At 37.1% G+C, this 24,726-nt stretch overlaps 4 protein-coding genes across 5 annotated transcripts; 1 reads left to right on the top strand and 3 right to left on the bottom strand.

Annotated features, from left to right (window-relative positions):
- Window positions 1-68: 68 nt before the first annotated feature.
- Window positions 69-2,115, bottom strand: LOC133958424 (uncharacterized). 2 transcript variants are annotated; one of them, XM_062393193.1, is made up of 6 exons: window positions 2,036-2,115; window positions 1,603-1,911; window positions 1,188-1,511; window positions 898-1,026; window positions 739-794; window positions 69-668 (listed from the first exon to the last, which is right to left on the bottom strand). In XM_062393193.1, the coding sequence occupies exons 1-6, from the start codon at window positions 2,094-2,096 to the stop codon at window positions 552-554; spliced, it is 996 nt and encodes a 331-aa protein (XP_062249177.1). In that variant the 5' UTR covers window positions 2,097-2,115; the 3' UTR covers window positions 69-551. The 2 variants fall into 2 exon arrangements, with proteins under 2 accessions (XP_062249177.1, XP_062249178.1); XM_062393194.1 differs by having other exon boundaries at window positions 898-1,023.
- A 2,578-nt stretch (window positions 2,116-4,693) lies between these two features.
- LOC133959018 (uncharacterized) lies at window positions 4,694-7,632 on the bottom strand. Its single transcript, XM_062394080.1, has 6 exons — window positions 7,315-7,632; window positions 6,859-7,188; window positions 6,318-6,668; window positions 6,033-6,155; window positions 5,854-5,912; window positions 4,694-5,232 (listed from the first exon to the last, which is right to left on the bottom strand). The coding sequence occupies exons 1-6, from the start codon at window positions 7,355-7,357 to the stop codon at window positions 5,095-5,097; spliced, it is 1,044 nt and encodes a 347-aa protein (XP_062250064.1). The 5' UTR covers window positions 7,358-7,632; the 3' UTR covers window positions 4,694-5,094.
- A 2,839-nt stretch (window positions 7,633-10,471) lies between these two features.
- On the bottom strand, window positions 10,472-13,216 carry LOC133958915 (uncharacterized). Its single transcript, XM_062393942.1, has 6 exons — window positions 13,155-13,216; window positions 12,701-13,036; window positions 12,125-12,475; window positions 11,840-11,962; window positions 11,660-11,718; window positions 10,472-11,038 (listed from the first exon to the last, which is right to left on the bottom strand). Exons 1-6 carry the CDS (start codon window positions 13,195-13,197, stop codon window positions 10,901-10,903), a joined length of 1,050 nt encoding a protein of 349 aa, XP_062249926.1. The 5' UTR covers window positions 13,198-13,216; the 3' UTR covers window positions 10,472-10,900.
- Window positions 13,217-18,049: 4,833 nt separating this feature from the next.
- On the top strand, window positions 18,050-24,521 carry LOC133959152 (uncharacterized). The gene is made up of 9 exons (XM_062394248.1): window positions 18,050-18,124; window positions 18,252-18,578; window positions 18,688-19,032; window positions 19,546-19,659; window positions 19,857-19,921; window positions 20,452-20,563; window positions 22,781-23,125; window positions 23,257-23,598; window positions 24,394-24,521. Exons 1-9 carry the CDS (start codon window positions 18,082-18,084, stop codon window positions 24,486-24,488), a joined length of 1,788 nt encoding a protein of 595 aa, XP_062250232.1. The 5' UTR covers window positions 18,050-18,081; the 3' UTR covers window positions 24,489-24,521.
- Window positions 24,522-24,726: the final 205 nt, after the last annotated feature.

Here is a 24,726-nt window from a genome sequence, read left to right as displayed (position 1 = left end):
TGTGGGTTGACATCCCTCTAAATTTAATATTAAGAGGGATGTGGTCAGTAAACACCAACAACAACTGATGTGGTTTTCTTTTATTTATGTGTATTGATGACAGTAAGTGTGTCAACATATCAGCAGGTTTAGTAAATATAGAAAAAGAATAGTGAAATAGCATGATTACTTTCTGGGTTGTTATTTTAATAGATGTGCTTTGGTCATTTATGTCTTGTCTAGCAAGAAGGAAGCAACACATCTACACATGCACCACTTCCTGTCACTGCGTTACTCACAGATGTGAGTCATGGAAGAAGTTGACAGAATAAAAATTAATATAAATATATTGAAAATAATAATAAGCAATACTGTACATGTACAAAAAGACAGGGTTCACAACTTTGATGAAAAATCATGAAGTGAATGTCTACAGATATTTGATTCCAACAGCAAAGATAAACACCAGTTACCTTGTATCATGATTCACTTTCTTTTAAACTCAAGGGTGAAACTAGGTGTGTGTTTCCACACAACATGAGCATCAACTGGCAAATGTAGTGTTTAGATAATTAATCCAACTCAAGGAATCTGACATCAGAGTAGACGCTCTCTTCTTCTGCTGTTTTTGAATTCCTTGCCTTGGGTTTGAAGCTTACTGTAGAATAAACCAACGTGTCCTCGTCCGTCTGGGGAAACAGAGAAAAATGTGAGATGGAAAAAAACTACTAAACCTCTACTTTACTGTATGTACCTTACCTGCTGACCTTCCAGATATCCAGTGGCTGTTGCATTTGTTTGCAAAGCAACTAAAGCTATATTATAGAAAAAAAAAAAAAAAGTACCAGAATGTTAGTGAAAAATAACCTTTTTTAAAAAAAAATATCAATGAATCAATGCACGAATGCCGTGACTGACCATCAGACGTTTTGCTGTTTTTCCTGATTGAATAAATGAGAATGGCGATAATAACCAGGCAAATAGCGAAAGCAGCAAATAACAGGAAAATAACAACCTTGTCCTTCTGCAAATTCCAAGTTTTAACTGCTGACATAATGAAAAAGGGCAATATTAAAATTACAAATTGAAGAAGTTTAATTAACAGTATTTCATCAGCTGTGATGAGCTGTTACAATGTCAAATTATGGATACAAAATCACAACCTTATATTCTCATGTCCCAATCACAAAGAAATATGATGCGATTACCTTCAGTGTTGAGTTTTGATCCATTTCCAGAAGCTCTCGCTCCACATGTGGCCAAAGCACAGAAATAAGTCCTGGCCTCAGAGGAGCTGATGTTGTTCAAGAAGCTGCATTTCTCTGTTGAGAGATTCTCAGGATTCTCTTCATATTCATCAACACCGTCCCCGCGAGTATAATTCAAACTACGTGATCCATCTTTGAAACAGCTCAGACACTTTTCTTCAGGACATTTCTTGTTCACAGTGTCAGAGAGGACTGAGCACTGCAGATACACAGAGGGTTCAGGAGGAGCCCGAGATGTAGGAACTGAAGCCATATCATCAGCCCCTGGTAAATAAGAAAAACAGAACAAAAATGTAAACATAAAAAAAAACAAAAAAAAACCAGATTTATTATAATTTCTCTGGGCTGTAATTACCTTGAACTCTCAGATCTGTTCCTTTTAAAAATGTCAAGTTTTCTGAGTGTCTTTTCATACAAAAGTAAACTGCAGTATCGCTTTGCTTTGCTCCTGCGATATGCAGAACAAATGTTCCCGGCTCTTTTTTTACTGTAATACGAGGATCAACAGTCACAAATCCACTTGTTTTCCCTAAAACTTCAGGTAACATTCCAGGAAAAACCCTGAACCACCACATGGTTCCTTCAAACCTCCTGATACACGACAGGTCAAAATTATCTCTAATACGAACAGTCTTTGTTTCAAAGCTCAGCTTGTCTGCGCCTCCTGAAATCACAGTAAACAGAGCAGATATATAAATATATGTGTATACAAGCCAGATTTTAAATTACTACAAAAAATAAGTCTACCTTGAAATTAGAGTAAATCCAACCTTTCTACAAGTACTTACGTCCAAATCCGAGCATCAGCAGGAGATATAATATGTTCAACATTTTCTGGTTATTCCACATATGAGTTCTGAAACGCACGATACAGTGATTCATGTGAAAGCATCATATTAAATGGGAGGATACAAATCTGAGCAATCTGATTGGCTTTTAAATGTACGACCACAGTGGAAATAATATCTATCATCTTTCCATCAGAGAGTTTGTTGGTGGGTTTCTAGAGCAGAGACTTTCAGCTGCAAATCAGTTGAATAATTTCTGGTTAATAGAGAAACACTATCTTTACCTCATGACTCAACAAAGAAGCTTGAGTCTTGAAACCAAGAAATCTATAGGTGCTTATATATCTGTAAATATAAAGGCAAATGTCTATTATAAAAAATGTATTGGAAATTGGTTCAAAAGTTCGTGAACAAATTCTACAACCAGAGAAAAAAATAAACTAACGTCTCCTTGGTGCAGGTAGTAACTCTAATGAGAGAAGTGAGAGTGAACCAAAACATTAAAGCTTCAAGCCGTAAAATTAAAACAATATCAGACTTCACACCCTCTGTGGGGCTGAGGCTGTGCTTTTGATACATCTACTGATGAGACATATTGTTGATTGTTACATATATTGTATGTTTTTCTTTCTTGCTGTGTAAAGTCAGAAGTCAGAGGACTCACTGTCAATGAAACGGGGGCAACCGATCCAAATGTCATGGATGATGACAAGCTCCCCCTGTGTGGTGATTCAGTTGAACTGAGCCACACAGCAGACAGTGGGAGGGGACTGTTACATCTTAGATGTGCTCCGATTATATGTTGTAATGAGACACTTCTACTGTGACGACCATGTTGTAACTATCTGTATCATATTGTATTTATCATATTTAACTTTGTTTATTCATTTATTTATTTATTTTAGAACTTATTATTTTGTATTGTTTTGTCTATTGTTTGTCTTCTCAGCCTTTATTACTATCATGTTTATACACTGAATACCCATTCAAGCATGTTTGTTAAATGCTACATGTTATTAATAAAACAAACAACTATCACAATATTTATGAAACAACATGTTCTGGGTTTTCAATATTTCAAAAGCATTACTTTGACACTAAAGTTGTTCTCAACACTACAAGTGCTGCTTTTGATGCATACTATTCTTGAGGTTATTGTTAAACAAATGATTTATTTACAAGGGTGGACTCAAGTGTATCAACTGGGAGATTTCATATAAAACAAAAGCCCTGCAGCTGATATTGTATCAAAATGTATTTTGTCTCCTCCTTTAGATTCAGTTTGGTCTTTGGCTTCATGCTGCATCTAAAACACAAAGAGATGCACACAAACCCACATTCACTGAAACTTCATCATCATTGTGGCTTGATTTTCAGACTAAGGGGCATCACATTCTCTCTCTCTCTCTCTCAGGAAGCTGGGCTGCAGTACATTTAAACAAATCTTTCTTTTAATACACCACCTCAGCAGATTGGAACCTCTTTCCTACCAGGGCCCATTTTAAAGGTTACAACATGCTTTTAGGGCCACACTTAATTACAGCTCACACATCACACTAACCTCTGGCTGCAACTGCTTCTCTCTGGTGTCTGATGGTAGTGATGATGATGCTCAAAACTTGTTGCAGGACACAGCTTTCTCATACAAGTCCTCACCTCTTGCAGCACCATGTTTGTCTAGTGAGTATCTCCACTGGACTGAGCACTGCAGTGATCCTACAAACAAAAGTTCACACTTGGTTGATATTTGCTATGTCTGTTGTTTCCTCTGAGGCCAAACATGTATTTTTTGTCAATAGGTCATATCAGTAAGAGCAAATGAGGTGGATTTTCAAGACAAAGCGACACCACACAGCAGCAACAAGAGACTCCTTCACAAACTCTTCTTCTGAATGAGGAGTCAGTTTCATGAGGCTCCTTCATGCTGCCTTCAATTACAAAAAAAGAAACGTCCATTTCAAACTGTAACTGATGTCACTGCTCACATACGTCCATGAGAGGGAAACCCAGAGGGAAGAGGTTCTGGACTCATTCTAAACATGTTGTGGGTTGTGAAACCAGGAAATACATCAAGACAAGTAGACACTTTAATATATTGTTGAAAATTCTTCTTCTTGTCCTTTTGTCATCTTGTTCTTACTGTTGGCTACGCTGCCCCCTCAATTTCTGCTGGTACTACAGTTTTGTCTGACACGGTTTAAAAAATGTATACAGCACAAACAGATTCATGGTTATTGGTAACAGATTTCAATTGTTTGTAAAATTCTAATAAGCGATAAAATGGAACAATATGAATTATAATTTGATGTTTGATCAGTAAAAAATATTGTCATAGTTTTGACTGTTTTCAAAGAAACAAGATATTCAATCTCAATTTCTGAACGTCATGCCCCATGCAGGTAGTTTTCTCTATAACTATTTAAAAATAGACAAATTAAAGTTAAAAACTAATTTCACATTATATGAAAATTTTTAGTTTTTTGATAAAATATTCTTAGTTTTAATGTCAAATGTTTTTATAGATTTAGTTTTTCGACAGTGCAATTCATGAATTAAGATTTAAACAATAAACACAAATATACATTTTATTTATAGATTAAAGTTGCTTAAGAGACAGAGTGAAAGTTTGAATCTTTCAAAAAGCCAGTTTGAGTAGAAGCACGATTGACCCTGAAAAATGAACAATTTTGAGAAATTTTTACATACATAGTTACATTACATTTCATTTCATCTAGCTCAAATTACAATAAGTGCATCAACCATGAGGGTACGAATCCAGAACAAGAATCCATAAAGTAACATTTTCTTCAAGAAAGCCAAACTACAAAGTGCTAGAGGGAAGTTTTAGTTTTGTTTATTCAAGGTCGGAAGAGATGTGTTTTAGTTTGTGGTGGAAGATGTGTAAACTTTCTGCTGTCCTGATGTCGATGGGGAGCTCGTTCCACCATTCAGGAGCAAGAGCAGAGAAACAGTGGTGATTTAGTTGAGTGTTTAGCAGTGAGGGAGCAACAAGCAGAATGATAATACCTTTTTAATAAGAAAGTCGACAGTTTGGATTGTTAATCTATTGCATAAGCTCTGACATCAGAGTAGACCGTTTCTTCATCTGCAGGTTTTACATTTCCTCTCCCAGTTGTTTTGCCAGCCTTCCTCCTGCTGAAGGTTGCTGTAGAATAAACCAGTGAGTCCTTGTGAATCTGGGGAAGCATGTTGGAAAAAAACCAGAATGTCTTGACATTAACATATGAAAAGAAACCAATGCTTTACTAACCATCCTCAGCGATATGGATTTTAGGGGTCTGGTGCTAATTTAATATAAAATATATTTTTGAAAGATTTTCCTTTTTGTGTATGTGTAAATTGGTAACAATAGATAAAAAAAAAAAATACAACTACACATGATTCAGAACATATATCTCCCAAGCCGTCCATCTAATTAACTTCACTTTTGGCGTGTGTTTTGTAAAATGCCCACAGAAGTGCAATGCTGAGTTTTGTGCTACTTGGACATGTGATATGCTTAATATTAAAAAGATTTTGTGGCAGGGAGCCTTCAGTATGTGGAACAAGTTGAACACGTCTTCTTCTACGTCCTCAGATAAACGACAGCAGTGGTCGACAACGAGGTCAAACTGCAGGTCAAATTCGGCACCAGATCATTTTGATCATTTGATAATTTGAACCATGTCGGACTGACACAGACAGACTGTCCAGCAACAAACAGAGATACCGATGTGTCGGTGACATGATCAAATATGAATCAATAAATAGGTTGGGCTCCATTATTATTGTTTCTGTCTTTTCATCATGTATCTTACCTGCTGACTTGGCAGATTACCACCGACTGCTGCAGCCTCTGTTTGTAAAGAAACTCCAGCTGTGTGATAAAAGATAAAGATGCTCCAGGTCGATTTACACAAAGAAGACATTTAAATTCTGTGGATTTATCTTTTGCCAAATACTTTTAAATAAGTAAAATATGGGAATATTTGATCACCTTTGCAACAATCACACGTTTTCTTCTTGAAAAGGACGACAACAACAATCAGACTTATCGCCAATGTAGCACTTAACAGACACAGAACTGTATTGGCCTTCTGTTCATTCAACATGTTGACCACTGAAACACAATAATTAAATAAGCAAAGTTAAATAGGATTTTAAATAATGTTTAAATTCAAAAGGAACAAATGTGGCAAATTTGTGATACATGACAGTAACTTATTCTATTGATTCTAAATTGAACACACAAATGTGATATTTTAACAATAAAAACAGTTACCTTCATTCTCCAGTTTTATTCCACGTCCAAATAAAATCTCTCCACATGTGACCACAGCGCAGTAATAAGTCCCAAAATCAGAGGAACTAAAACTCTTACAGAAATTGAAGACACATCTGTGGGGTGAGTGAGCTTCAAGGCTCCTGTTGCATTCATCACCACTACTGTCATGAACATAAACTAAACTGGGATGAGCTTCATTAGCTCTGAACCAGTACAGCTTGTCATATGTTGGACATTTGTGGTTGTCAGAGCCGGACAGGACGGAACACTGCAGAGTCACAGAGTCTCCTGAACCGACCGGGTCAGATGGACGGGCTTGAATGACGGCAGTTATATCAGGTTCTGGTCCTGAGAAATATAAACACAGAAATGATTATTAAATACATTTACTTATATATATTGAAGTAAATTGAGAAAATATTTATTCTCTTTATTAAGACAATATAGAGACAAGATCAAATTTCTAATAAGTTCTGTTTGGTAATGGCAAAGTTATTGTTTTTTTAGAAGATGTGAAATGTTTGTCTTTTCTATTTACCTGTAATTTTCAGAAATGTTCCAATCAATAATTTCATGTCAAGGTTAAGTTGTTCCATGCAGTAGTAAACTCCAGCATCACTCGGCTCTGCTTTATTAATGTACAGAACAAAGCTTCCAGGCTCTTGTTTGACTGTAAAGTGAGGAGTCTTATTAACACCAGTGTGATCATAGTAATATGTTCCTCCCAAGAATTCAGGCAAGTTTCCAGAAACAAACCGGATCCAAAATAACATGGCTGTGAAATCCGTCTTCTGGCGTCTGCACGTCAACTTCACTTCATGTCCGACATCAACAGTCTTTGTCTGAAAGATCTGATCGAATGCACTTCCTAAAAATGTAATAACATAGAGCAACGATTATTGATAATGACAGACCAATAAATGTGCTGAATTTATGCAAGAACAACAATTAATACATCCCGCGTATTCCAAATAAAATGTAGAGATTGACTTACGCGTCGCTCCGAGCAGCAGCAGCAGTTGGAATAAGATCAGCATTTTAATGAAACCTCTTCAGACAGTCGTTGATTTAGATGCTTATGAACTGCAGGAAGATTTCCTTCATGTAATCATGTCAAGTGGGAGGGAACAAGGTGAGAGCAATGTGATTGGCCGCTCATTTTCAAAGCGGAAATAATATCTGTTATCTTTCCATCAAAAACACATGAAACAACCAAGAGCAACCTCAAGTTTCATGTTTCTAAAAATGACACTAGAGTACTTATTTCTATCAGATATATGGAGTAACATTAGTATTAATTTAGTTGGTTTTGTTGATGTTGCAAATGTAGGATTTTTTTTTAGAGATTTTTTTTTTTACAGAAGGACTCTTTTGTCCCTAAAGCTTCACTACGTCACAAACTTGACATTTGTCAGTTTGCTGTTTGGAGCTGGTTCTGTAGGATAAAGTTAATTTATAAGAACTTGGGGAAAACCATTCACCTGTTGCTCTGGGAAACTAAAAGAGTGCTAGGACAGCATTTGCTGCACCTCCACTGAGGCTAATGCCATATGTCGCCATGTTTATTAGTGAAATTGAAAATAAAATAGCTTTTTTCGATCGCTTATCCAGATCTACAGCAGAATGTGCAACATCATTTCCGGTATCTCACTTTTCCGGACCTCAATCATTTCATTCCCAATATCACAATACCCAAACACAACTAAGATTCTACCATTCTACCATTCTACGATTACTGTGACAAGTGTGTTAAGCCAGCGGAGTTGTCCGGCTGACGGTGGCTGGTTAGAGCAATAACGGCATGTGTATACGGTCACATACGGTTATAACGCCCTGTCATAACGGCGCTAGCGTGCTAGCCACCATGCTACCTGCGTTGGTAACAGCGCAAAAACCTGCTGTCACGACTTTAATTCCACGGCTATCATGACACTGTTTCTCAGGAGTCCCTGCTGACTGTGTGTGGAAGCTGGAGGGGAGCAAGCTGCCTCCGTGTAGCTTCAAGCTGTTGAATTAGAAGAAGGTAAATAAACAATCAACTTCTACATATAAATGTTTCTCTAAGGTCGGCTTCTATTACGCCACCTACTGTTCTGGCGGTGAATTGTTTTCAGCACCCACAGCCTTTGGAGAACCATAAATGAAAAAGAGTCTGTCGGATCCGTCCGTCCCCCCGCGCGTAACGGAGTCGGAGTAGCATATTTTCCGCCTTTAGGCCTTGCCACTTCAGAATGTATTGGGCATTGATTCAAAGTTTTGTGAACAAATCCCACAATCAGAGAAGCAAACAAACTATCGTCTCCTTGGCTCAGGTAGTAACTCTCATGAGAGAAGTGAGAGTGAACCAAAACATTAACGTTGCAAGCTGTAAAATTATTAAAAAAAATACTTTACACCCTCTGTGGGGCTGAGGCTGTGCTTTTGATACATCTACTGATGAGATATATTGTTGATTGTTCCAAATAATGTTTCTTCTTGCTGTGTTAAAACATATTTAGGTATTTGTGACAGTCATTCAGAAAGTCAGAGGAATCACCTTCAATGAAACGGGGCCAACCGATCCAAATGTCATGGATGATGACAAGCTCACCCTGTGTGGTGATTCAGTTGAACTGAGCCACACAGCAGACAGAGGGAGGGGACTGTTACATATTAGATGTGCTCCGATTATATGTTGAAATGAGACACTTCTACTGTGACGACCATGTTGTAACTATCTGTATCATATTGTATTTATCAAATCTGACTTTGTTTATTAATTTATTTATTTAGTATAGAACAAATTATTTTGTATTGTTTTGTCTATTGGTTTTTTTCTCAGCCTTTATTACTATCATGTTTATCCTCTGAATACCCATTCAAGCATGTTTGTTAAATGCTACATGTTATAAATAAAGCAAACAACTAGCACAATATTTATGAAACAACATGTTCTGGTTTGTCACTGTTTCAAAAGCATTACTTTAACACTAAAGTGGTTCTCAGCACTACAAGTGCTTCTTTTGATGCATAATAATCTTGAGGTTATTGTTAAACCAATGATTTATTTACTAGGGTAGACTCAAGTATATCAACTGGGAGATTTCATATAAAACAAAAGCCCTGCAGATGATATTGTATCAAAATGTATGTTGTCTCCTCCTTTAGTTTCAGTTTTGTTTCTGGCTTCATGCTGCATCTGAAACACAAAGAGATACATACAAACCCACATTCACGGAAACTTCATCATCATTGTGGCTTGATTTTCAGACTAAGGGGCATCACATCTTCTCTCTCTCTCTGTTTTGATCTCAGGAAGCTGGGCTGCACTACGTTAAAACAAATCCCTTTTTTGTGATATTCCACCTCAGCAGGTTGGAACCTCTTTCCTATCAAGCCCCAATTTAAAGTTCATAACATGCTTTTAGGGCCACACTGGATTACAGCTCACACATCACACTAACCTCTGGCTGCAACTGCTTCTCTCTGATGTCTGATGGTAGTGATGATGATGCTCAAAGCTTGTTGCAGGACACAGCTTTCTCATACAAGTCCTCATCTCTTGCAGCAACAGGTGTGGCTTTCAATGAAAATGAATTCCTCCCCTGTACTGAGACCTGCAGTGATCACATAAACAAAAGCTCACAGTTGGCTGATATTTGCTATGTCTGTAGTTTCCTCTGAGGTTAAAGATGTATTTTTTGTCAATACGTGATATCAGTAAGAGCCAATGAGGTGGATTTTCAAGACAAAGCGACACCACACAGTGACAGAGACTCCTTCAGAAAACTCTTCTTCTGAATGAGCAGTCAGTTTCATCAGGCTCCTTCGTGCTGCCTTCAAGTACAAAAAGAGAAACGTCCATTTCAAACTGTAAGCGTCACTGCTCACATACGTCCGTGAGAGGGCAACCCAGAAAGAAGAGGTTCTAAATATATTGTGGGATGTGAAACCAGGAAATACAATGAGACAATTAGGCGTTTTAATACTTTGTTGAATATTCTTCCTCTTGTCCTATTGTCAACTTGTTTTTATTGTTGGCTAGAAGGTATTTTACGCTATTACTCTTTGAAAACAGACAAATTAAAGTCTAAAAACTAATATCACATCATATGAAAATGATTTCAGTTTATTGAATAACATTTTTTGTTTTAATGTCAAATGTTATCATAGATCTAGTTTTTTTACAGTGCATTTTATGTAGTAAGATTCAAACAATAAACAAATACATACATTTTATTTATATATTTAATTCGCATAATAGACAATGTGAAAGTTTGAATCTCTCTAATAGCCAGTTTGAGTAGAAGCACAATTGACCTTGAAAATGCTGAGAAATTTGAAATACACAGTCACATTTCATTTCATTCAGCTGAAGCATTAATTCAAAGCAACCTCACAATAAGTGCATCAACCATGAGGGTACGAACCCAGAACACCAAGAATCAAGAAAGAAACTTGGTTAAAGTCGGAAGAGATGTGTTTTAGTTGCGAGGAGCAAGGACAGCAAACAGTGGGGATTTCGTTGAGTGTAAAGCAGTGAGGGAGCAATAAGCACAATAATAATAGCAATTTCATCAGAAAGTCGATTGTTTGGATTGTTAATCTATCACATAAGCTCTGACATCAGAGTAGACAGTTTGTTCATCAGCAGGTTTTACATTTCCTCTCCCGGTGGTTTTGCCAGCCTTCCTCCTGGTGAAGGTCGGTGCAGAATAAACCAGTGAGTCCTCGTGTCTCTGGGGAAGCAAGTGGAAAAAAACAAAATGTCTCGAAATTAACATATGAAAAGAAACCAATGCTTTACTAACCATCCTGACCGATATGGATTTTAGGGGGCTGTTGCTAATATTATATAATATTAAATATATTTTTGAAAGATTTTCCTTTTTGTGTGTGTGTAAATTGGTAATAGAATAAAAAAAAGTGTACAACTACATATAATGTATAAAATATATCTTGCAAGCTGTCCATCTAATCAACTTCACAATTGGCATGTGTTCTGTTAAATGCCCATAGAAGTGCAGTGCTGAGTTTTGTGCAACTTGGACATGTGAAATGCTCAATAATAAAAAGATTTAGTGGCAGTGAGCCTTCAGTATGTGGAACAAGTTGAACACGTCTTCTTCTACATCCTCAGATAAACGACAGCAGTGGTCGACAACGAGGTCAAACTGCAGGTCAAACTCGGCACCAGATCATTTTGATCATTTGATCATTTGAACCATGTCGGACTGACACAGACAGACTGTCCAGCAACAAATGCAGATACCGACGTGTCAGTGACAGGATCAAATATGAATCAATAAATAGGTTGGGCTCCATTATTAATGTTTCTGTCTTTTCATCATGTACCTTACCTGCTGACTTGGTGGATTACCACAGACTGCTGCAGCCTCTGTTTGTAAAGAAACTCCAGCTGTGTGATAAAAGATAAAAGAGGCTCCAGGTCAATTAACACAAAGGATTAATGTTAATTCTGTGTATTTATCTTTTGCTAAATACTTTTAAATAAGTAAAATATCAGAATATTTGATCACCTTTGCAACAATCACACGTTTTCTTCTTGAAAAGGACGACAACAACAATCAGACTTATCGCCAATGCAGCACTTAACAGACACAGAACTGTATTGCTCTTCTGTTCATTCAACTTGTTGACCACTGAAACACAATAATTAAATAAGCAAAGTTAAATAGGATTTTAAATAATGTTTAAATTCAAAAGGAACAAATGTGACAAATTAGTGATACATGACAGTAACTTATTCTATTGATTCTAAATTCAACACACAAATGTGATATTTTAAAAATAACAACAGTTACCTTCATTTTCCAGTTTTATTCCTCGTCCAAATAAAATCTCTCCACATGTGACCACAGCGCAGTAATAAGTCCCAAAATCAGAGGAACTAAAACTCTTACAGAAATTGAAGACACATCTGTGGGGTGAGTGAGCTTCAAGGCTCTTGTCGCATTCATCACTACTACTTCCATGAACATAAACTAAACTGGGATGAGATTCATTAGCTCTGAACCAGTACAGCTTGTCATATGTTGGACATGTTCGGTTGTCAGAGTCGGACAGGACGGAACACTGCAGAGACACAGAGTCTCCTGAACCGACCGGGTCAGATGGACGGGCTTGAAGGACGGCAGTTATATCAGGTTCTGGTCCTGGGAAATACAAACATAAAAATAAACAAGCTCTATTGAAAAGAAAATAATTTTAATACATTTACTTATTTGCATTGATGTAAATTGAGAGGATATTTCTTCTCTTTATAAAAACAATATAGAAACAAGATTAAATTGCTTATAAGTTGTGTTTAGTAATTGAAAAATGTAATCAAAGTAATTGTATTTTTCAAAGTTGTGAAATGTTTGTGTTTATTTATTTACCTTTAATTTTCAGAAATGTTCCATTCAATAATTTCATGTCAAGATTAAGTTGTTCCATGCAGTAGTAAACTCCAGCATCACTCGGCTCTGCTTTGTTAATGTACAGAACAAAGCTTCCAGGCTCTTGTTTGACTGTAAAGTGAGGAGTCTCATTAACACCATCATCATCAAAGGAAAATGTTCCTCCCAAGAATTCAGGCAAGTTTCCAGAAACAAGCCGGATCCAAAAAAGGTTTTTGGCTGTGAAATCAGACCTCTCGCGGCGGCTGCACGTCAACTTCACTTCATCTCCGACATCAGCAGTCTTTGTCTCAAAGATCTGACTGAATGTGCTTCCTAAAAATGTAATTAAATTGAGCAACGATTAATTAATAAATGTGCTGTGCTGAATTGACCCAAGAACAACAATTAAAACATTCCGTGTATTCCAAATAAAATGTAGAGATTGACTTACGCGTCGCTCCGAGCAGCAGCAGCAGTTGGAATAAGATCAGCATTTTAATGAATCCTCTTCAGACAGTCGTTGATTTAGATGCTTATGAACTGCAGGAAGATTTCCTTCATGTAATCATATCAAGTGGGAGGGAACAACGTGAGAGCAATATGATTGGCCTCTCATTTTCACAGCGGAAATAATATCTGATATCTTTCCATCTAAAACATATGAAGCAACCAACAGCAACCTTGAGTTTCATGTTTCTAAAAATGACACTAGAGTAACACAACACAATGTAAAGTAAACATTATAATAACCTCCCACACATAACATGGGGTCAAGTATGAGAGAGCTTCCCTTATAACACAATAAACAACACACTGTGACCAAATGCAGCACATATTTGTGTTTGTCTTGTCATTTAATTCACTATTGAACAGAATTTGAGACTGGATTCCACAAACAGTAAAAATGATGACCTTGGTCGAGTATGTTGTTTTCCTTGCCGTTAAAACTACTCAACCAACTTTATTAAGAGTTGGGGGGGGGGAAGGAGTACAGAGCGGTTGTGATTAAGGGACGTAACCAAGAATTCTTCCCCACAGTCTTACATTGTAATATAGGCTGGGCAACTAACAGAACATGTATTGAAACTGACATTTATAAACTCTAACAAACTTAATATTGCTTCTGCTGGTTAATTCTGTTCATACTTTTCAACTTCCTTTAAAGACTTCATCATTTTGGCCCATTTTCTCTGAAGGTCATTTTAAATGCATATTGAAGTCCTGTGGAATAACACTGTTTTATTGTTATGTTTCTTTACAAGTGATGAACCAATTTTGAGTTTAGAGTAATTACTTTCATTTTCCAACAATTACAAACATCTGGTTCAACTCCACAGGTTTAGCAGGATGTAGTGCAGGTAACTTTGAATAACTGTTGGAATAATGTTTTTGATTTAATAAGATATTAAGAAGTAAAGAGATATAGAATACAGTAACCTGAAGTATTTAAATGCCAAAGCTTTGAAGCCTGAATCAATTCTGACAGCATGAAACAATATATAACTACAGTTTAAGATTCTGCTTCCTATAATCAAAAAAATACAATCTTACAAACGGTTTATATTTAATTAATTAGAGACAGAAAGGTGTATGCAGCTCCTTGACACAGTGAAATGCTGCACGAGCCAGTGATGACCCCCCCAACACAGCACATCAAGCTCAGCATGTTGAGCTGGGAGGTGGTTGTGGTCACACCGTCCATCCTCTGTATTCTCTACAGGCGGCTGTGAGCAGGAAGCAGAGCTCCACTGCCACAGTATCTCAGAAACACATTCACATCGAGTTTACAAAACACAACAAACTGTACAACATCAAAAAAGACTAAATAGTGAAGGTTTATGATACAACGGGAACTACCTGGAAAACTTGTACAACATTTCAAGTCATGGGGTTAAAACTACATCAAAAAGAAGATGCATGCGACACAAACAGACACAGAAACACATGTGCACAGTCACCACCAAAGACCAAATGGAAACTTAAAGCATTCCTGTGGTGAGGGTTTCGTATAAAGGTGTGATTACGAGGGGCTTTTTTCACGCACAGTCTCAAGAAGCTGAGCTCGTTCTGCTTTTATACCTGTTATAAAAACGTCCAGTGGAAAACCAGTGTTTTATTGTCTTATGTTTTTTAATATCACATCAACTTACAGGAGTAGTTGATGATCAGACACACGATCAAAGCAAAAATATGCTGTGATCTTAAATTAACTTTCGACAAATTATCAACAAGTAGTTCGGCAGTTGTTAAATTCTGTTTCAGTGTACATCAGCTGAAAGTGATGCAGTGGCAGCAGGTACAAATTAATACTTAAGGAAGAAAAAAATAAGGAGGCAAAACAGTAAGAAAGCAAGGAAGCAAGCAAGGAAGTAAGGAAGCAAGGAAGAAAAGATGCAATAGTGCGAGAAAGCCATGAATCAATATAGAAAGATAGGTGAAGGAAGCAAGGAAATTAAAAAGAAAGAAAGAAAGAAAGAAAGGGCGAATGGAAAGGAAGCAAGGAAGCAAGAAAGCATTGAAAGAAATGACGAAAGAAATTAAGGAAGCAAGAGAGCAAGCAAGAACAAGTTCAGAAAGCTTGAGGGAGAGAGAGAATAATGTATGAAGACCAGGAAGGGGACGGGGCCGTCTCAAATGTAATAATATTAACCTGAAGATTTTATGTATTACATTATATAAATAAGTAATAATTTAAGAAGCACAAGTTCATTTGGAATTTGTTTTGAGTGGCATTTAATTTTTGTCTGTAAACAAGGGGGCTTGATATTTCAAGAGGGGAAAATGAATAAAATCGTATTTTGTCAAAACTCAAACCAACAGAATATCTTCCCCCAAGACTTAGCCGTATTCACAATATGTAAAAAATGTTAAGGCTTTCTTAACATATACAACTGAACATTTTTACAGATCCATGGCGCATCACTAATGAAGTTTCCAACCTGGCTGAAATTTGTTGAAGATGAAATATTTGAAAAAAAAATGTTTTCCTAATTTCCAGGTAAATTTCAAAGTTTTATCAATAACTTGTAACTCTCCGAATGTCAATTCTCATTCTTAAAAATGCACAGATGATGATAGGATCTCCACAATGATGGGAAATAAATGAATATACACATGCAGAAAATATATTTGAACACACACACACACACACACACACACTTTCAGTTTGTTCAACTTGTTGCGTGTCGCTCTTCCCTCACTACATATCAGTTTGAAGCCCCTAGTCGGGTGTGTGGTGAGTCAACAGCCTCAGTAGCTGGTCTCAGGGCAGACAGACAGCCCAGCCTTCTCTCAGTGTAGCTGCAGCCTGTGGTTTTTCTTGTTGTCGTGGCAGACGTGAACCTGAATAAAGACCGATGGAGGAGTTTCTGTGTTTCAGTATCTGTCCTCTGGCATTTTATGAAAAGCTGCACATGTTTCAGATGCATTTGTACATAACATGTAAATTATATCCGAAATACAAAATGCTAATTTTGTTTTAATTGTCTGCCATATAGCTGTCTGCAGTTGTGGAAAAATACAAAGCACGTCAGTCAAAACCACTGAAACTCCTCCCCCCTCTCGGTTTGTGTGAGTGTGCCCATCTGCATTAGACAGAGATGTGCGGTGAAACTAAAAAAAAAAAAAAGAAAAAAGGTCATTCTCATACCGGTGAAAACATACAGATGTGACGAGTGAGATTAAACTACTGTATTGAAATCATTGCTGTGGTCCACGGGTCATTTAAATAATTTCCCATGTTCCTTTCCTGCTGTGAAAAGTTTCTTGTGACATTTGGTCCTGAGTAATCTGGGGTGCAAACATCAACCGTTTTTGAGAATTGTACTCAGGCCTTCTCAGGTTATCTGGAACAGCAAAGAGGGAAACGCAGCTTTCAGCCACTAACTAGTTTCACGTTTACATGTTGCAACTTGTTAGGTAGCGAAGTAGCAACAGATATTTAAAAAACAAGGATGTTCTGTTAAAAAGGGTTAGGGTTAGGGTTAGTTCATCTGGGCTGCATGATAATTATAGATGCTCCATTTCATCAATACAATACAAATAAAAACAATGTGTAGCGTATTAAGACGTCATAAGCCACAAGCACTTGAATTCTTTTACTTATATATAAATATATATAAGTAAAAGAATAAGCATTTAAATTCTTTTACTTATATATAAATATATAGAATTAAAACAATTCAAGTGCTTATGGTAACAAATTGTTACCAGTTCAAAGACTCATTTGAGGTTAACTGATTTCATAGATTTATTAATAACTTGTGGGAGAAATCAAGTTCGACAAAACGGTAAAACTATCCTTTCTCATAGGCTCATCAGGACGGTGGAAGAATCAATGAATTTATCGTTCTACAGAAACGCACAAGAAAATATAAACAGTCTCTGGTTTAAATAAAACTGGTTTGTGAGGATTTTGCTGCTTGCACTTTTAAACTCAGTGCTTCCTGTCGAAGCCGTCGCTCAGGTCTATTCTGAGTAAACAACCACCGTGGTTGGTCAAAGGGCAGAGGCGGCCCACCACAGCCCACGTCTGTGTGTGCAGCGTTTGCAGGAGACTTTGTTCGTTCTGAAGACAGCTGTGCAGAACAAGTTAAACTAAAAGCTGTGAAACTTCAGAGTTAGAGGCAGTTTTTTTCTCGACAATAATTTTATACAGTATTTTTATACTTACCATAGAAAGATCGATTGTTATTGCGACATAAAAAGCTCATGTGCTTCTTTGACATTTGTTTCCACAGCCTACTGTCGCAACCACCGACCTCTTTCTGTTGGCCTCATTCTTTATGTTTCCAAACATGAATCTGAAAAAGTGTTAACAAAGAGTTAACCATTTATTCTCTGTTTTTTTTTAAAAACAATCGAGTAAAAGTTTTCAGAATTTAGTGTTTCTACCAGCTAACACATTTGGGTACAACTAGGCCTACACTGTAACTTTGTTGTACTGACACCACAGGAGCAGTATGGAGGCATTTTATGTTTTTGGTAACCGTTCATTTCAATTGTATTTGATTTGGCTGCAACGCTGTTTACCCCTGAAACTCCAAAAGTGTTTATTTGACTGAAACACTTCACCAAGCCCCCCCCCCCCTCCATCGGCAGAGTGGTGAGTATTTTTGGGGTGAACTATTCCTTTAAGATTATTATCAGAATTTCAAAAAAACTACACAACCGATTTCTTCTATTTTACCTTCATGGCGACCATTTAGAGCCTTTTTTTTTCTTTCAATTGGGTGATTCCCAAGTATAGGGGGCAGTGCAGTTTGTATATTTCAGCCAATCAGGTTGTAACCGACTGTTTACATCTCGATGACCGTATTAGTATATCTTTCATTTGGAGGGGAAGCATGAGTAGGTCTACAGACCGCCGCTGCACCACAATGTTTGGGCGACTGGCTGCTTTGATTATTTTTGGTACAAAGGGTGAGTACATGACTGTAGCAAATACACTACTGGAAATGATTGTTTAACCATCGATACTGTGTTTGTAGATATATAAATACGGTTTATAATACAAGGCTTAACTGTGTTATTTGTCTCTTTTCTTCAGCTCTGATTCTAACTGCAGAGGTTCCTCAGCTGATCTCTCTGACTGAGGTGGAACGCGGCAACAACGTCAGTTTGAAATGTCCAGTCTCTGAAGACAAATTCTTTTACTGGTATAAACAGTCGTTTGGACATCAGTTGCGTACGGTTGCTTCAAGTATAATCAACAAGACTGAAGTCAATGATTCACGTTTCACACTCACACGAGTGGATGATCGGTATCTTCTTAACATCAGTAATGTCAGCAAAGAGGATGAAGCAATATACTTCTGTCAGACTGGAACAACATATCAACTGACTTTCCTCGGTGGCACTTTCTTGGCTGTGAACGGTAAAATACTTTGTACTGTCAGTGTCTTAGCGCATGTGGGAGACAATGTTTGTAAGTAACAATTTTCATTGTGAAGTGATTTAATGCCTTTTTCAAATAAATGCTGCAGATCAGGATCAGCAGAAACATTACAGCGTGAGACAAAGTCCAGAGACTGCGTCAGTCAGACCAGGAGCCTCAGTGATCCTCCAGTGTTCACTTCTCTCTGAGCACAAAGAAAACCTGGTCCAGTGTCCAGGTGAACACAGTGTGCACTGGTTCAGAGCTGGATCAGGACGCTCCCATCCCGACGTCATTTACACTCAGAGCAGCAGGAGAGATGGACAAGAGGAGAAAAGCTGCGTCTACAGACTGTCCAAAACTATACACAACTCCTCAGATGCTGGGACTTACTACTGCGCTGTGGTGACATGTGGAGAGATCCTGTTTGGTGGAGGAACCAAAGTGGAGACGAGTATGTATTATATTCACACTCATTCATGATTGATTGATTAATGTATTTAATGTAAGCAAAGAGTTTAAGAGAGAAACATTGTATTGATAAAAACATGAAGCTTTTTTGCTGTGAGTTCAACAATTCCATCAAATACCAGCTGGCAATACTATAAATAAAAATATCAATACATTTAAATACAAAATAAAAAAGTGTTCAGGCCATCACTGTTATAACATTCCATTATGTTTCTGTTAACAAGTATTCTGATTATATTGTTGTATATTTACTTTATTATTATTATACTCTTTTATTATTATTATAATTATATTATTTTCTCATCTACTTTGTATTTGCAACTCAAGAGTTACCCTGCAAGGGTTTTTTCACATGATTATATTTGCACTTATAACTGGAGTGACAGTAAAACTTCTTGAATCTGGAAAAGCCATTGATGCCAATAACAAATGATTAATCACAAGATTTCATAATCAGATAGTGTTTAATGTCTAAATGGAAATGTCTCTGATTCAGGATCAGAATTGGACCCACTTGTCCTTGCGCTTGCGGTGCTGCTGGTCTGTTGTGTGACCGTGATTGTCGTCCTTAGTGTCAAAGTAAATCAAAGAGTTTGCAAACATTGTAAAGGTAAGTGGATCAAACTGACACTTTGACAATTGTTTAATTATGCATGTGATGCACCGGTGTTTAGCTCAGGTTTAATTTTTAATTATTAGCAATTTTGCATCTTAAGTCCTGAAAATAGTGGATTTGGTATATGGTTACTAATTCAGCAGATAAAACGTGTTCAAGTGACAGGAAATTTTTTTCCTTTTATTTAACAGGCACCATGAGCACCTTCCATCACAAAGGACATGGAAGGTCAAGTCTGGATCAATCAAATAATTTGGTAAATATAGTTTAAAGTTGCTATTTTCAATATATTTGCATTAACAATTGATCGATGTGTAACTAAGTCAGAGTGTGTGATTACAGTCAGAGACATTTAAGTCAAGAATTTGACGAATTTTAGTAAATTGTACAATTATCATAGCTATTAAAATTTACATACAAACCACTAAAAACTCAATGGAACACGCAACTGGTGAATCTGGCAAGAAAACCCAGATATTGGGAATAACAAATAAATATTTAATATAGCCAGTGACCATTTTAAGACTGTAGAGTTTTAACCATTTCATTTTAGGGTAACAATATTGTATTCATAACCCTGACCATGTGTATTTTGTCAGAGAAAACTGCAAAATACAAGGTAATCATGTAAAATCATAAAGAGTGGTATCAAATGTATCTCAATTGGTGGATGAGGGACGAACACGCACTGTACACCAAGTCATTAGGTTCTTAAACTTACTTGATATTACAGCTTTATTCTGAAAGAAATGTTTGCCATCAACACTGTATGTTGTTCTTCTGCAGGAAGGTGAAGCCGAGGAATTGACCTATGTAGCACCGACTTTCTTTGAAAGGAGAGCAAGAGTGGAGGAGAAGAAAGAGTCACCACATCAGTGCTTGTACTCTTCTGTAAAGCGCAGCTGAGCGCATCACCACATCCAGCAACATCACTCTTCACTGGTGTAGCAGGCCCTGTGCCATTAGGCTCGGTACTAAAATCCGTATTTTTACCGACCAAATTATACCGGTGAGTATGTATACGTGAGTGAAACCTGGAGCAACCCGGATGCTCAACGTCTACAGATCTGCGGCACCATGGAACGGCTGCGTGTCCCAGTTTTTAGATATATAAACTATACAGTTTGAAGCTGTGCAATCTCCTGTCCTGCAAATATTTCACAATAAAAGCCCATTAAATGGTCTCGTGAACAGTATCCAACTCTCCTGCGCTGTGCAAGAAAAAACTCATCAATGATGTCGGTCACTTTGACTTGACTCATCTTGTGGGATTCAGTATTTGGTTCCCTTTACTGTCATTTAGTTTCCTGAGCTAACCAGTCTTGTTTGCTGTTAGCGGAGCTTGGTGTACATTGTGTTCGATGCCAGACAAAATGTTGGAGGGTAGTAACCGGAACAGAATGACTGAGTTAGTGGTTACGTTGGCAGCTGGTGATTCACCAACAAGCCCTTCGAGTGTTCAGAGAAACAAAAATCAATGCTGACAATGCGAGTGTGAACTACAACATTAAAATCTTTTTCTTTGTTTTTTTTGGTGATAGAATGTATCAGTATTTCTGTTTCATCATAATTCATCAAAGTATTGGCCTATTTCATTGACATTGTTATTTGTTTTAATAAAGACTGGTTTATGTTCATGTTGATGTTTTCGCTCAGATTTCTAAGTGCATGATAGAACCAACATGAGAGGGCGATCTATTCATATACACTCACCGACTCTGAACATTGAACTTTCAACATTAATGCAGAGTTGTTATAAAATCTCAGATTATTTTTTTCAAGGTTACTGGTAGAAATGAATGGCAGTGATTTAGCCATTTCAATAAAACATTCTCTTTGCATTAACATGATAGATTTGTTTTCCTTTTGGTCTAATCCCTATGAATTTGCATGAGATGGTGTCAATTTAGGACTATGTCCATTTAAATATATTGATATAAATAGAAAGATATAATTTTCTATGTTTTATATAAAAAAACTATAAACATATTGTTTATTTAATATATCAATGAAAGAACCACAAGGTTTAATGAATATCCTAAGATGAAACTAAAAAGCAACACACAAGAAAAACAAAACTGTGTCAGTCGTCTGAGAATGATGACAAATATTCAAAAAAGAACAAATAAGGAACTTTTATAATTATCAATTTCAAACACTGCAGATATCTCTATGACATTGAAATTTTCTACATTTCCTACTGTGAGAAACTTCAGGATAAAACTGACAGGTTCAATAATACATTTCCAGCACAGTGGCTTCATATTAAAACAATTCTACAGGCCGTGTTGCAGATTAACTCAGTGATTTACTCCTGTCTAGTCTCTGTCCTGCAACTTTAACCTGGCAAATCACTGCTGCCACACATCCCCCCCCCCCCCCCCCCCCCCCCCCCCCCCCCTTAGTGTACGTTCACATTGCATATAAGGGAAACACAATACTGTCGGGATAGGTTATAACAAAAACCTTGTTTATTTCACTAATGTCATTAATGAAGGAAAAGCTAAAAAAGTGGGATCTCAGGAGGCTTCAGCTGCAAACGGTGTTCTCTCGCTACTTATTCTGCTTAAATTAAACCACATTAACATTATCGATACACATATGTATTGTAAAAATGACGGGAATCACAGACAAAGAAAGATGGCACCCAACCTTTAGTCACCATTACCTTATCAGGGCAAAACAGAACAAAACTGCTCTGGAAATATCAATTTATCCAACAGCGGAAAACAACGTTTGTGCACCGAAAATGAATCATTGATTTGGTCAATTTTGGGGGAGTGAATTTTCAGCCTTTCAGCCAATCAGGATGATTTCAACATTGTAGAGTCGAGAGTAGATAAAATCTTAGTTTAGGAAGGAAGCCGCCAGTTGTGCAAGAGGAAGGTGATTTACCACAATGCTTACACCACTAGCAACTTTGATTCTTCTTATTTCAGTGTGTAAGTGTGGCTTTTAAAGGATATGATCATATGGATTTATAATATTTTATGATAATATGAGTTTGAACTATGTTAAAGTACAGCTAAAAGATAATGGCCTGAACCAGTCCATCTGTTGGCAGATATTATCTGTCTTTATATCTTGTAAATTTGTTTATGTTCCTTATCTTCAGCTCTGACTCAAACTGCGGAGGTTCCTCCCCAGATCTCCTTGATGGAGGTTGGAATTGGTAAAAATGCAACTTTACAATGTCAGGTTTCAGAGAAGGAAGGCAAATTCTTCCATTGGTACAAACAGACTCATGGATACCTGATCCAAACAGTCGCCACAGGAACTTTTTCCACGCAATCGCTCCAGGGGCAATTTAGGAACTCGCGTTTTGCAGTAACAGAGGGGATGTCCCATTATTCTCTGACCATCGCAAATGTGGCGAAGGAGGATGAAGCAACATACTTCTGTCAAAATGGAACTGCGTACTCACAGACCTTTGTGAATGGCATCTTCCTGGCTGTGAACGGTAAACTATTTTTGACTTTTCATTTCTAATTTAGATCATTATCTCATTGAAGTGTTTTGTTTTATTTATTTACAGATACAGTCTATGAGCTCATGGTCATAAGCCCTTTTTTTCTAATTTCAACCATGCAGATCAGAATCAGCAGAAATCTGTTATTGTGAAACAAAGTCCAGAGACTGCGTCAGTCAGACCAGGGGCCTCAGTGATCCTCCAGTGTTCACTTCTCTTCAAGCACAAAGAAAACCTGGTCCAGTGTCCAGGTGAACACAGTGTGCACTGGTTCAGAGCCGGATCAGGACGCTCCCATCCCGACGTCATTTACACTCAGTGTAGCAGAGATGAACAAGAGGAGAAGAGCTGCGTCTACAGTCTGTCCAAAACTATACACAACTCCTCAGATGCTGGGACTTACTACTGCGCTGTGGTGACATGTGGAGAGATCCTGTTTGGTGGAGGAACCAAAGTGGAGACAAGTACGTTTTTACAATTATGTGAAACTTGTGTTTTAATAATCAAGAAAAAAGTTTGACCTCTCTGCTCAGGAGACCCAATGCGTTGGCATTGGGTAACGTTAGGTAACTGAGAAATAAATGCAGAGCGAGAAATCACATTATGATTAAACTCTACACTTAATTCTTAAAGGCTGTAAATTACATAACCAGTTATTTATGTGCACACATCAAATTTAATAAATGCGCTATCTCTGTTACATTACAAAAACATATATAATATAAAATAAATATTCCTCTTGTTTGGTCAAATGTAGCAATGTCTGTTTTATCAGTTTATTAAAACGCTTTTGATTCATATAATTGTGTATTTATCTTGACCCTTAGTAATAGTTTTAAGGATTTAAACCAATTGGTTAGAAAAAACTAATTAACGATGGTGTTCCACAAGGATCAGTTCTTGTCTCTGTCTGGATTACAATCTATATTAATAGTGTAATCCCTTCTCTAATTTACTGTGATGTCCACTTCACTATTCTTTATGGTTTTAAATATTCTGGACAATTTTCGGTTTGAGAACCTACAACTTTAGTACTTGAGTGCTCGTCGATGTGAACCTTGAGCTCGTCGCTGATTGTCCTTGTTTCCTCTTTTTGTGTTTCTCTTTGTATTTCTATTTAATTACAAATAAACCTCAGTGAAATTTATTATTATTATAAGGTATTTGAATTGAATAAAAAAAAAAGTAATAAATTGGTCAGAAGTAAATGGGTAGTCAAGAGTTAAATGTCTAATGGAACTTTTTTTTTCTGCTTTCAGCACAAGAGCAGAACCTACTGGTAATTGCACTGGGGGTGCTGTTGGCTCTGTGTGTGATTGTGATTGCCGTCCTCGTTTCTCTCCCTCGATCATGAGAGAAACCTGCTGGACACTTACCTGCAGCTCGGGACGTCATTGGTGAATAATAATCATGCTTCCATTTGTGCAAATTTTGTTTTTCAGTTTTTACTTGTTCACACAACTTGTAAACTGGCACCACTGACCTCAAGCCTCGGATCACAAGCCAGATCATGTCATTTAGTTTGGTCATTAGGGTTATCGCCTTGTTTTTTAACATTACATGTCATTTAGCAGATGCTTTTATCCACAGAC

The sequence above is a fragment of the Platichthys flesus genome, chromosome 8 (assembly GCF_949316205.1).
Source record: "Platichthys flesus chromosome 8, fPlaFle2.1, whole genome shotgun sequence".
In the NCBI taxonomy this organism is placed as follows: Eukaryota; Metazoa; Chordata; class Actinopteri; order Pleuronectiformes; family Pleuronectidae; genus Platichthys; species Platichthys flesus.
The sequence above is the reverse complement of the archived record's forward strand: the minus strand, read 5'-3'. Positions and strand labels throughout refer to the sequence as shown.

Excerpts from the sequence above, each read along its gene's own strand:
- LOC133959152 (XM_062394248.1), top strand. The coding sequence starts at position 18,082 with ATGTTTGGGCGACTGGCTGCTTTGATTATTTTTGGTACAAAGG. Across the intron at positions 19,033-19,545 it reads AGGAACCAAAGTGGAGACGA|GATCAGAATTGGACCCACTT; the intron begins GTATGTATTATA and ends TCTCTGATTCAG. Across the intron at positions 19,660-19,856 it reads AGTTTGCAAACATTGTAAAG|GCACCATGAGCACCTTCCAT; the intron begins GTAAGTGGATCA and ends TTTATTTAACAG.
- LOC133959018 (XM_062394080.1), bottom strand. The coding sequence starts at position 7,357 with ATGCTGATCTTATTCCAACTGCTGCTGCTGCTCGGAGCGACGC. Across the intron at positions 6,156-6,317 it reads AATAAAACTGGAGAATGAAG|TGGTCAACATGTTGAATGAA; the intron begins GTAACTGTTTTT and ends ATTGTGTTTCAG. Across the intron at positions 5,913-6,032 it reads AACGTGTGATTGTTGCAAAG|CTGGAGTTTCTTTACAAACA; the intron begins GTGATCAAATAT and ends TTTATCACACAG.
- LOC133958915 (XM_062393942.1), bottom strand. The coding sequence starts at position 13,197 with ATGCTGATCTTATTCCAACTGCTGCTGCTGCTCGGAGCGACGC. Across the intron at positions 12,476-12,700 it reads AACATTTCTGAAAATTAAAG|GACCAGAACCTGATATAACT; the intron begins GTAAATAAATAA and ends TGTATTTCCCAG. Across the intron at positions 11,039-11,659 it reads GTAATCCACCAAGTCAGCAG|AGACACGAGGACTCACTGGT; the intron begins GTAAGGTACATG and ends TTGCTTCCCCAG.
- LOC133958424 (XM_062393193.1), bottom strand. The coding sequence starts at position 2,096 with ATGTGGAATAACCAGAAAATGTTGAACATATTATATCTCCTGCTGATG. Across the intron at positions 1,027-1,187 it reads ATCAAAACTCAACACTGAAG|CAGTTAAAACTTGGAATTTG; the intron begins GTAATCGCATCA and ends TCATTATGTCAG. Across the intron at positions 669-738 it reads GATATCTGGAAGGTCAGCAG|ACGGACGAGGACACGTTGGT; the intron begins GTAAGGTACATA and ends CTGTTTCCCCAG.